The 12481-nt window shown below is 42.6% G+C and overlaps 1 protein-coding gene and 2 long non-coding RNA genes across 5 annotated transcripts; 2 read left to right on the forward strand and 1 right to left on the reverse strand.

Moving 5' to 3' along the window:
* Positions 1 to 372: 372 nt before the first annotated feature.
* Positions 373 to 4765, reverse strand: LOC103978909 (uncharacterized). 3 transcript variants are annotated; one of them, XR_010486274.1, is made up of 6 exons: positions 4635 to 4685; positions 3330 to 3570; positions 2051 to 2162; positions 1821 to 1952; positions 1573 to 1716; positions 373 to 777 (listed from the first exon to the last, which is right to left on the reverse strand). It is a non-coding gene; the product is annotated as an uncharacterized LOC103978909 (long non-coding RNA). The 3 variants fall into 3 exon arrangements; XR_671188.3 differs by lacking the exon at positions 3330 to 3570 and having other exon boundaries at positions 4635 to 4765; XR_010486273.1 differs by lacking the exon at positions 3330 to 3570 and having other exon boundaries at positions 1573 to 1740; positions 4635 to 4765.
* LOC135610653 (uncharacterized) lies at positions 4727 to 8105 on the forward strand. Its single transcript, XR_010486272.1, has 2 exons — positions 4727 to 4949; positions 7723 to 8105. It is a non-coding gene; the product is annotated as an uncharacterized LOC135610653 (long non-coding RNA).
* A 1911-nt stretch (positions 8106 to 10016) lies between these two features.
* On the forward strand, positions 10017 to 12285 carry LOC135610654 (endoglucanase 1-like). The gene is made up of 8 exons (XM_065105429.1): positions 10017 to 10260; positions 10338 to 10547; positions 10622 to 10822; positions 10907 to 10999; positions 11087 to 11248; positions 11339 to 11450; positions 11529 to 11692; positions 11784 to 12285. Exons 1-8 carry the CDS (start codon positions 10057 to 10059, stop codon positions 12108 to 12110), a joined length of 1473 nt encoding a protein of 490 aa, XP_064961501.1. The 5' UTR covers positions 10017 to 10056; the 3' UTR covers positions 12111 to 12285.
* The last annotated feature ends 196 nt before the right edge of the window (positions 12286 to 12481 follow it).

The following is a 12481-nucleotide window of genomic DNA, read 5'->3' on the forward strand; positions in this document are numbered from 1 at the left end:
ATTTGGGGGAACACATATCCCTATACCGGTGTGTGGAGACGTGGTTGCACGCACACGCAACATGGTAGAAAATAGCATGACGGGGCTGCATCCGTCGCTTTTTAGGACATTGTTATGGGTCCTCGAGTGACCATCCTACTTACTCGAACCGATGCATGCTATGGATCATCGTAATAATAAGCATGAACATAATTTTATGTTTTATGGAATTGGTAAAAATATTCAGATGCAATTCAAGTGGACCAACAATTTAAATTTTTGAATGAAATATCATTAATTAAAATTTTAGGAGACGCTATCCATACAATTAATTTATGACCGACGATAATATTGCTCCACGATACTAACAAAAATCTCTTTTTCGGTATCAAATGAATGAAGGTTGAACAAAATTGATTTGACTTTGATTCACAACGACAACTTATTGACGACCAAGTGAAATCGGACGTGAGCAGTTGAAAGAATAAGGTGGGTGGAAAAGCAGACATTTCTGGGGGAGGCGCCTCCATCTTCAATGCTGATACAGATTGGAAAGGGACACACAGCACCAACATCACCATCATAAGTTCCGAGTCTTCATCTAATTCCTGTTTGTCAACTTGTTTGGATCAACACCAACTTGATTGTCGATCTGGGTTTGTGTTTATTGAGAATTTGGATTGTGTGGAAGTTGAAACAGCATCAAACTCTGAGCCCACAAACTCCACGACGAGCCGACTGTATGAACAAGCTGTTGTCGCGCTGTACGTACGACTGCAAATTTACCTCCCGACTCCCCTGCAGCACACCTTAACTATTAGTATCATGTTTTTCCTACATATTAAGACAGAAAATAGTTTCTATTTCAAAATGAAGTTCTCATCAATGTAAACAGTCAACAAGGGTTGGCTACTGATGGCACACGTTGACAACATGGAGAAAATTCAACCATCATAATTCCACATGAGATCTTGAGATGACTATTGTGTATATAACAACTACAATGTTTTCATCACCATCTACATGTTTTTTCTTTTCCAAAGCGAGAAAGCAATCGAGCATCTAAAACATCAATTCAGTTTTGTGGAAGCTCATGCTTGGTTGTTTTCATGTCACCAAAGCATGCAGGAATCTGTAGCTATCTTCATCAAAAAAGTAAAAGAAAAAGAAATTTGAGAGATAAGCATGCAGGACTCACCAAAGCATGCAGGAATCTCTAGCTATCTTCATCAAAACTAACCACAAAACACAAATTGATGTTGTCCGAAGGAACTATGGCTTACATTTCTGTTTAACATGAAGATTACACAATTTCTTGAGTTTACTAGTTGGAAGTCTCGAGTCATATTAGAAGCTCTATGCTTGTATAAGATGCAAAAAAAAAGAAAAAGAAAAAGCAAAGAACCCTTTGGTTAGCATAACCAAACACAAAATGTTTTTGACCAATGTATTTCAGCTAATCGTAGCAAAGTATTCATTTCTAGTGGCCAGATTGTTCAGGGAACCGCAAATTCATCAACCATGACAAGCACAAAAGAAAACAAATCTTAAGATGGCTCTTTAAAATCAGAGATGAATAATTGTCAAGATTACCATTATCCTTCCATGCTCTCCCCTCCAAGCTGAGATCGAGAAACCTTAACTTTACTCTTCGGAAGAGTAATTTGTGAACCATGTTGCAGGGCAGCAGGTGCTTCGTCCAAATCACTACTGTTTCTCCAACTCCTTAATTTCTGTCTGCCAGAAAATAGATTTTTTACCCTTCATCATGTAAAATGTGCAAATAGCATATCAGAAGATGTGGTGCAGATAGAAGAAAGAGGGACAAATCATGCACATACCAATCATGCCTAGCCTCCTTATTAACTATTATTTTGGCAACTTTCTTTATAGCCTCCGTTGCCATCTATGTGATGTTCCTATCATACCTTTCAGGCCTGTTATGCTTCCTTTCAAACTTGACAGTTGAGTCCCTAATACGGATAAGAGTTATTAGATAGTGGATCATGTAATCGAATATTCTCAGCTTAAAACAAGAAACACAGAGAAGTATCACATCAAAATCTCTAACCTGTCATATCCTTCTGATGCAATAACCTATATTTCTTTGCCAATTTCACCTTGTGAGCATTTCTCTTCATTTGGAAATTCTTATGATATTTTGATTGGTGGAATCAGAATATCTGCAGATAAACACTCACCAATTACAACAGAAGGCTAGCAAACAGGAAATTCATCATTATGCATCGAAAGCTCATTTATTCATGCTTATATGTGCATTAGACTTGACGAACCACAACAACATACAATGCATGGAGCGACAGCATCGGTCGTTCCTACACACAAATTGTGAATATATACATATTTGTGAATATCAATCAGAGGCATATGCTATTCTGCAACGAATTATGTATGGCATGGGGATATCTTGTCTCTGAATCCCTATGTAGTTTGTTCTACATATCAATCCCCTAAAGAGGGCCAGCTAACAAATCAGACACCATGTGATATGAACAAAGTTAAACTGCATACGGTTTAATACTAATCCGATAGTTTATCAGTCCAATCCAGTTATACTGTTCTGATTGTACAATTCTTAATTGGATCAGATAACCAACAGCATCAAATCGATGTGCATATGACTAAATCTAATGATCCAATACGTTTTAGATATTATCGCTGAAGTTGGAATCATCCAGAATAAATTGGGTTTTCAGTTTAGGACTCTTGTTCTTAATGGAGATTTTTGGTTAATCCTGTAGTGTTATTGGATCACAATTGGCAGGACACCTGCCACTGCTCTTGATTTCAGAGAACATCTCAATCTTCCTTGATCAAGTATCACTTAGCACCCGCCTTATCATATGAAGGCTGTGATATGGGATCATCGTCATTGTTTTTTATTTTTAAGTAAAATTTCTATTAGTTTAAAGGGTCTTTTACAAATTCTATAAGTTGCCACATGACGACATCTAGAATATTTTCAATTATATTTCCTAGATTAATTATGAAGAAAAAAAAGAAGTATATAAAGAAAAAGAGAACAAGAATCATATGGCTGAAAAAGGAAACCATCGAGCACTAAGAAGAAAAAAATATTTAGTAGACGATCTTTAAAGAAGACAAAAGAGACCCACTTCCTGTGGACATGTTGGTAGGATCCAGCTCTGGTACCAAATATGACATTGGAAAACCTAAAGAGTGAATTTTCTAATGTGATGGGAGAATTGGGAGGGGTGTAGGTAATAATAAACAAAGGGGCAAAACAAATAGAGAAGCGAGAAAACACAATTCGCAAAAGATTTAATTCTTGCAATAGAAAAAATAGATGTTGTAAATTCAGAACTTACCAATTCGGTCAAAGAGGAAAGCCTTAAATCGTCCAACTCGCATGTGTTAATGAGAAGTTGAAGTTGCAAATATACTCCATAATGGTCGAGCTTGAGCAGATGTAGATGATCGACTCTTGAATGAATAGGAATTTAGTTTCCTTATAATGTATGAGTGGTGCGACCCCATAATTTTCCCTGATGTGAGATACAGGACTTGGAGTGGGATCCAAGACCAATCACTCCTCCTTCCTCACCGCTCCTGAAAAGTCGATCATTTTCCCTGATGTGAGATACAGGACTTGGAGTGGGATCCAAGACCAATCACTCCTCCTTCCTCACCGCTCCTGAAAAGTCGATCATCTACATCCTTGTTGAAGCGCAACCATCTAAATCCAACTTGCAATGAAGACTTGTCAACAACACAAGCTATTCAATTGGACGATTCAAGGTTTTTCTCATTGACCAAATTGGTAAACGTTGAATTTGCAGTACTTGTTTTTTCTATTACAGGATTTAAAATTTATGTGAATCAGATTTTCTAGTCTCCTCTCTCTCTCTCTCTCTCTCTCTCTCTCTCTCTCTATTTTGGCCTTTTTTTTGTCTCTTATGGCCTACTTAACACCCAATTCTCCCATCACATTAAACGTCACTCTAAATGTTTTCCTACTCCACAAACAATGGTGATGTCGTAACAACAACAACTAAATAGTAGAAGTTGAAAATATTATACAACTCAGAAGCAAATTTAGAGCACAAAACAAAAAAGAAAAAGAAAAGAACACAGCAAACTACATGAACGTCGATACACACAACAATACAAAGGTAACAGAAGAAATTCTAGGAAGTCCAAAGGCAGTGATCTTGACACTAACAAGAAACTACAGTTTTGAGATAAAAAGTACAAAGAAACAGTGATTGCAAATATAACATGGTTTAAAGTTCGCTAAAAATGTATAAATGATGAAAGATTTTGTTACATGATATCAAACGAGGGTTTGGGCAGGCAAGAAATCCCTGCAGATTATTCTACTTCGAATGCTCATGTCTGGATCATCGTATCCACATGATTCTGATTTTTGAATCAATGGTGTGATATCATGACTAAGTAGAGGCTCCAACAATTCAGATGGGAAGCATGAAAATTGCAGGAGAACAACAGCAATCACACGAGCGAAGACAATTAACAAATTGCAAATCCGATTTGCTATATTACAGAACAAATAAATCAAGTAAAAGCCGACGGCTTTGCAACCCTAGAGAAACCCTAGTGACGGCAACAGAGGATAAAGACATGGAGAGAGAGAGAGAGAGAGAGAGAGGTACCATGGGGAAGGATGGCCAAAGGTCGGAGGTCACAGGAGGCGGCAGAGGACACGCAGCCCATAGCGGCTCGATATCCATATAGATCCACAGAACCCGCGCTTTGGTTTAGAATACCGGTTCAAGAAACCCGACCCACTTGAGCTGCCAGCGTGAGAGAGAGAGAGAGAGAGAGAGAGAGAGAGAGAGAGAGCGATGGGGTTCCTCTTCCGAGTGAGGTTGGCGTCCTTCTTTGCGGGCGCCGCCGCGGCGTCCCTTGCTGGCTTCTGTCTCCTTTACAAGGATTACATGCTCGCCCACGACGCCATCGCCCAACAGGTTCGTCCTCCATCCTATCTTTCTTTACATCCACTAAGCCTTCTATGAACGATGCACAATTTTCTTCGATCCCATGGCTTGTTGATCGATCGATCGATCGATTCACATAGGGAAATTGGACCGATAGCAGGATATAATTAGAAAGCCTAGAGGAGGTTAATGTAAAGGGGAATCCATTCGCAAAGGCCTAAATGTTTGGGACGTGAAATCCTGTACTGTGGAGATGTCGAATCACTTTGACAAGATTTCTACTTTATATAAGAGATTGGTGCTTGGTGAATCGAGTCCATTGTACTTTAATGTGATTGTGTTCGTGATTGGTTCTTTCATGTCTTCTTGAGATGATTACATTAGAGAAATTTGTTTGGAGAGATCCCTTTTCATCTGATATAAAATGAGTGTGATTGTGTTCTTGGTTATGCATCTTTTATGCTCTGGTCCTTTCATGTCTTCCTGAGATAATTACATAGAGAAATTTGTTTCAAAAAATCCCTAGTCTGATACAAAATGGATGTGTGATTGTGTTCGTGGTAATGCACTTTTGTGCTCTGGTTCTTTCATGTCTTCTTGAGATAATTACATAGAGAAATTTGTTTGGAGAGTTCCTTAATGTCTGATATAAGCTGTGACATAGAGATAGTCAACGATCGAGCTTGTCTATTCTGATATGAGATCTTTCTGCTTTGATGCTTTAATTGCTGAATTTCCTCTGAATGATATTTATGGCCAAAAGATAATCGTATTTAGTAACAAAAAACAGTTTTTTCATCCTATGTGAAATAAGTTCAATAAATTTCTGTAGTTCTTTACGGAAAATTAAGCCCTTTGAGCTTTCCATGGTTATCTTTGTTTCTTTTTCTAAGCACTGTCTCTAAATCCATTAAGTACTATCCAAGTTATTATTCATGATTATTCTACTTTGATATCAGTTCTATTTTAGTTACTTGTTCATCTGTCAGACATAAGTTTCCAAAATTGGAAAATCTCTTGTCTCCTTTTCTTTCTTGTTTTCTTAGAGACATCCTCAAATCAAAGGGGTGCATTCTCTCTTATTCTTGCTTGAATGTATTGGGTTTGTTTACTGTTACATTTTGTGCTTGATTAGTAAACTGTCTAGTATAGCAGGTCAGAGAAGGATATATTTTCTGTCAAAGAAGTTTATTTTTTAGTATTTACATTATTGTTTCATATACAAAAAGTTGATAATGAGAAAAGTTATCTTGACCTTCTAGTCGACCGTATCGGATTGGATGAATGGAAACAAAATGAGATTTCCTTATAGCTCATCTGAAAAAATTATTCCATGATCTAAATACATTTATACTGTCTTTTTTTATTTTATTTTATACTTTATGCAATACAGACAATCTAATATAAGAATAACAAACCATTCTCTAAGAAGAAAATTCACAAAAGTGCATCAAACAAAAATAAATAACACTGAGGAATGAGTCAAAAGTCCAAGTATAAGACATGAGCATAAGTATGGATGGTACAAGAGTTATATGTCTTGAGCAACCCAATATGTGTTGAAAAGTATTTGAGAAGTTTCGATGTTGACATGACACTGATATGGCAAGTATCTTGAGGAACCTATGCTTCGCATATTTTCTTAGTTTGAGGAAAAAATAAAATGGTTCAGATCCTTAATGACAAATAATTGGAGCTCCCAAGATGAGCTGAATGAGAGTTGGATACAATTATACAAGGATAAAGAAGATGGCATCATTTGACATAAACTGTATGGGTTTGGTTCCAAGCGATCAGCAGCCATAGTGGAATAATGATTGTTATGGACAAGCATATGTCCGCCAAAAGGTCACTAGTAAAGTCACATGCTTCCGTTGTTGCCTAAAGGAACTCATAGTTACATGCCGAGATACTATGTTTTGGAAGTGATCAACAACAAAGGTATTAAGTATTTTTGCTCATAAAATAATCATGTTTTGTTGGAGATTACAAAGATATAAGGTACTTGTCGAGTTTGCATGGACAGCTTCGTGGGTATAGGCCTTCATTGGAGGTTGTTTCTAAGTTTTTTTTTCTAATTTACAAAACCATCTTTCTATAATGGTTGAACCCTGCATATATGTAACATGCACAAAGGTTCAATGCTATTATGACCTATGACGTTATAAGGAAGTAGGAATCATTGACAAAACAGTTAGAACTTTCATCGAAAATGTATTTACAAGTCCAACACCATGCCCATGTAAAAACTACTTCAGGAAAAATAAATGAGAAAGCACAAATAAGGCCAATCTCAATGACCAGTAGCGAGAGGTCAATTTTGCAGAAATACTTTTATGATGCCCCTGTCTAACTTCATTTCAGTTAAAATAATTTCTGTTTTTCGTAGTTGACCGTATCACATTTTTGTTTCTTCTTGTTACTTTACATTAGCTGATAGTCATACTTGGCCTAAATCCAAACTACAAAATCCTGCTTCCAAGGCTCTTAGTTCATATTCTTAACTATGGCCATATTTTTTGATCGATCAAGTTGGTGACAGACCTGAAGTTTGAAATTGATATGTCAAAGATGGCTTTTGTGATGTCAAATTTGCTTGGAGGTTCAGACTTAAAAAGGTGCACAGTGATATGCTAGAAACAAATTCTTACCACGTTTTCTTTTGTAGGTTCTGCTACTTTTTGCTTATCTATTTATTGCAGTCGCCCTCAATCTATATTATTTTACTTTAATGTTGCCTGTTATTTAGATGGTTTTATAAATTGTTTTAGTAATAGTGACTCATAGTTACTTGCTTCTCCAGGCTAAAGGTGTTTATGAAGATTTTGATGAACGATTTGAATCTCTTAACAAGCGTGTCACGGCATTGGAAAATCAGAAGAAATCGGAGACCACAAAACCTGCAGAGATTTTTGACTAGCTAGACATGTTTGTTGCTTTTCAAGCAGCCATTTTGCTTCCTCCAAGATAACGATGCTGAAGAAATCACAACATTCGATTCGAGTTGGATGTAAAAGAAGTCTTAAAAATTTTATTCATGCACTTCGCAATGTTGTTTTGGTGTTCTTCCATTTTTGTACAAGGTGCAGCCATTTCAACTAATCATCGATGGCTGTCTGTCATAATTGCTATCGGACGCATACCACACGGTAATGTATACATCCAAGAAGATTGGTTTTTCGCTGTGTTTCGGTGAGTTTGGTATCGAAATCACCGGTTTCAACTCTCAAATCATGCTGCCTGCTGTATGCCAATTCCACTGTCCTTGTTTTCTAGTTTAGCATGATGCATACTAATTACATGTTCTTGATTTTGTTAGGGTTGTTATTCTACACAAAGTTGAACAGCAAGAAAAAGATATAGCAGTTGAGAGTACAATTAGATTTTTTCCCTTTTAGAAGACTTTGATACCAAAAAGAACAATTTAGAGAATCAACAAAATTTTCTTCGTTCCACATGTCACGGGCCACAACCTGCTCACGCAGCAACACTCAAAGACACCGGAAATCTCGGACTCCAAATCTAACTCTTCGATCTGTCTATCTGCTGTTCCTGTCAACGAGAACAACAAAACCTTTATGGCCTCCAACCCAAATATTTTGCTTGCTCAACTCAATCCCAACCTAATAAGTGGAGCCTCGAATCGGTCGATCAGATAGTTTAGAGTGTCAACGGATCCAACATTTTGCTTCCTCAAACTCCAACCCAACCTCACAGTGGTCACAACTTGATTCATTGTATATGTTGGTGTAAACAATTTTGAGAGCCGTGGCCTCGGGGCCGACGCGGCTCGGTTCGGGTCCGGACGTCGGGGATCTCTCCGGGGTGTGCCTCGAGCCCGCGGGGTTGGTCCGGTGCGATGGTCCGATCGGGACGGGGTCGTCGTCTCCTCCGGGCAGGGGCTCGTCATCCGCGCGGCCGACGGGGACCCTTGGCTTCGCACCTGCACAAAGGTCGGGTCGGGAGGCTCGACCCAACCCCTCCGACGATTAAATTAGCAGAAGATGTGGAGGGGGTTTCAGAAGAAGAAGTGTTTGTATGTGTGACCCCCCCCTTCTCTAATGAACGAGAGGGTATTTATAGGGAAGCATACTGTTGTTTGATGTGCTCGCTTGCAGGAGACAGGCTGATAGCGTCTGACATGGGCGCTGGCGTGGCGTGAAGAACCACGCCTGAGTAGGCGTTAATGTGCTTCGGTCGGTATTCCGGTTTGATTGACTGAGTGCAGTCACACCGATCGAGGCGTGAGGCGTGAGGCATGAGGTATCGGCTGACGTCAGCCGAGTCTTATCGTAATAACCATCCTCATCAGTATCTATAACTCAATGCAAGCAATTTATCATTGAGGAGGCCATGACAAACCCAAACCACATTACGAGCCACCCGGTGGCTCGTGACGCTCGCACCCCACCGTGCCGCTCCATTAAGCCGCCCCTCCAAAGTCACAACCCGAGCGGCGACATGTCACGGGCACGGAAGCATTCCTTGGGACCTCTGCGTCTCCCTCGCCTGTGACACCCCACGAAAGCACATGGAATCCTATGCTGCAGCACTACGCATACATACATAGCAGCCTCTCCTTTGCCACTGTTCTTGAGCTCCTCTATTGCTTGAGCTCTTTCTTCTTTCCTTATCTTTCGCATGTGATTTCACCCCCTTTATTCGTCCGTGACTTACTACTACCGGACAAGGAAGTATGAGGAAGTAGAGGACAAGGAAGGGCGAAGGGGGAGAAAGAGTGAGATGAAATGTGTGCCATATCATGGCCGTGATAGCCTCAAATTACGGCGTTCGACGGCCCTCGTTACCGCCATCTTATGTGGGCGTTGTCCGCTGAGGAAGACGACTCGGCTTAACCCGTCCTTTTCTCTTCCAGTTTCTCACCTTAAACGTGGGTATTAGTCTTACTTAATTCGTCGAATTGGGTTTGAGTCGTGCCGTCGTTCTCAACGTGTCAATCCGTGTTCCGGTTTCACGCAGCTAATCCCGTGACCATGAACGCCTCCCCCAAGCCGACGCCGTCTTTCTGTTACCTCCAACGAACAACTGCCGGAGACCCACCTCCTCGTTCCCCTATAAAGCTTCTCCCAGTAGCCACCATGCTCTCCCCACCATCTCGCAACTCAGCGTAAGCAGAATGGCCGCCAAAGGCTTCCTGTTCTTGTCGCTGATGAGCCTCAGCTTGCTCCATTCCCCTTCTCCGGCCTCCGCCTTCAACTATGCCGACGCTCTCGCCAAGTCTATCCTCTTCTTTGAGGGCCAGCGCTCCGGGAAGCTCCCCGCTAACCAGCGCGTCACATGGCGTGGCGACTCCGGCCTCTCTGACGGCTCCTCTTGCAATGTCTGCACCTCTGACAGCACATTTGAGTTCCTGTCGTTGCCGTGCTTACGAAGGCTTTGCATGGGCGTGCGTTGCAGGTGGATCTGGTCGGCGGCTACTACGACGCCGGGGACAACGTCAAGTTCGGCCTCCCGATGGCCTTCACGACGACGATGCTGGCGTGGAGCATCATCGAGTTCGGCGGGCTGATGCATGGTGAGCTCGGAAACGCCAAGGCCGCGCTCCGCTGGGGCACGGACTACCTCCTCAAGGCCGCCACCGCCGCCCCCGACGCTTTATACGTTCAGGTGATCGACGAAGACGTCGAGGCATGGGTTGCTGCGGCAGCACCGCGTCTTACTCCTTTTCCCGTGCATTGCAGGTGGCGGACCCGAACCAGGATCACCGATGCTGGGAGAGACCGGAAGACATGGACACCCCCCGCAACGTTTACAAGGTGACGAGCCAAAACCCCGGCTCCGACGTCGCGGCCGAGACCGCCGCCGCGCTGGCGGCGGCTTCCATTGTCTTCAAGGATTCCGACCCAGCTTACTCTTCCAAGTTACTCCACACTGCCACCCAAGTAAGCGTACGAGGACATGGCGGATTCCGATCTGCCTTTTAGTTCCATGATTCCATCTGACGGTGAACGATTCCCGCGCTGCAGGTTTTCGATTTCGCTAACCGGTACAGAGGGTCATACAGCGATTCACTGAGCTCGGTGGCGTGCCCATTTTACTGCTCCTACTCTGGTTATAACGTAAGAGGCTTGATCTGCTGCAAGCTACGAACTTGGCCTCGATTGACTTCTGCAGCAACTGCTGACTAAAACTTGATGTGCAACCAGGACGAACTTCTATGGGGAGCTTCCTGGCTTCACCAGGCGTCGCAGGACGTCTCCTTCATGTCGTACATCGAGTCCAACGGCCACACTCTGGGAGCAGAAGATGATGACTACTCCTTCAGCTGGGACGACAAGCGCGTGGGCACCAAAATTCTTCTTTCCAAGGTAGTGACGATGAAGTCTTCCTCGGAGAGCTTCCCTTCTTGCTAGCTCAGCGTAAAGAGACTTGAGTTCTCCGTCTGGGTATCTGCGCAGGGATTCTTGCAGAACGGGATTGAAGTGCTGCAGTTGTACAAAGCGCATTCGGACAACTACATCTGCTCACTGGTGCCAGGAACGAGCAGCTTCCAAGCCCAGTACACACCAGGTTGGTGCTGCTCATCACCCGTCTTCCAAAGCCGTGTCCTCGAGGCCAAGACTAACCATATCACGTTCTTGTGATTAGGGGGGCTCCTCTACAAGGAAAGCGGGAGCAACCTGCAGTACGTGACATCCACCGCCTTCCTTCTTCTGACCTACGCCAAGTACCTCGACTCTAACGGGGGATCGGTCTTATGCGGCACGTCGAAGGTGGCCGCCGCCGACCTCGTCTCCGTAGCCAAGAAACAGGTGCGTTAAACAAGGATCAGAAGTTGGAAGCAAGAAATGTAAGCTTCGGCAACCATGCAGCTTGCTGACGTACTGAACTTCGAAATGGCAGGTCGATTACATACTGGGGAACAACCCGGCGAAGATGTCGTACATGGTGGGGTTCGGGAGCAGATACCCGCAGCACGTCCACCACCGCGGCTCGTCGCTGCCGTCGGTGCGCGCCCACCCGGGCCGCATCGCCTGCAGCGAGGGGTTCCAGTACCTGTATTCGGGGTCGCCGAACCCGAACGTCCTCGTCGGCGCCGTCCTCGGCGGCCCGGACAGCCAGGACCACTTCGCGGACGACAGGAACAATTACCAGCAATCGGAGCCGGCGACTTATATCAATGCACCGATGGTGGGAGCTCTGTCCTTCTTCGCGGGGACGCCGATGTAGTGGGCTTGGATAGTATGCAGCATGGTAGAGTGGGATTTAGCAGTGTCAAGCTCCCCTGACCATGCAACCAAATTAGCTATCTTGTCATCTACATAACCCAGATGCTTGTACTATGTTATCTTATTATGATCACTGCAACTCACGACCCACTGCACTTCGCTGTTGTTGTACCTAAATACTTGTGATACGAACCTAATCGTTAAACAATTGGTAACTAATAACTAATGGAATCAGATACACCTAAAACATTGACAATAGATTGAGAGTTCAACACACCATCCGATAATAAAAATCTAATTGTTTTTACCATCAGCAAACAAAGGCCTTAGAATCGAGTTCCATCATCTGACAAAATAGATATTCATCTTGTC

Source organism: Musa acuminata, chromosome BXJ2-4 (genome assembly GCF_036884655.1).
Source record: "Musa acuminata AAA Group cultivar baxijiao chromosome BXJ2-4, Cavendish_Baxijiao_AAA, whole genome shotgun sequence".
NCBI lineage: Eukaryota > Viridiplantae > Streptophyta > Magnoliopsida > Zingiberales > Musaceae > Musa > Musa acuminata.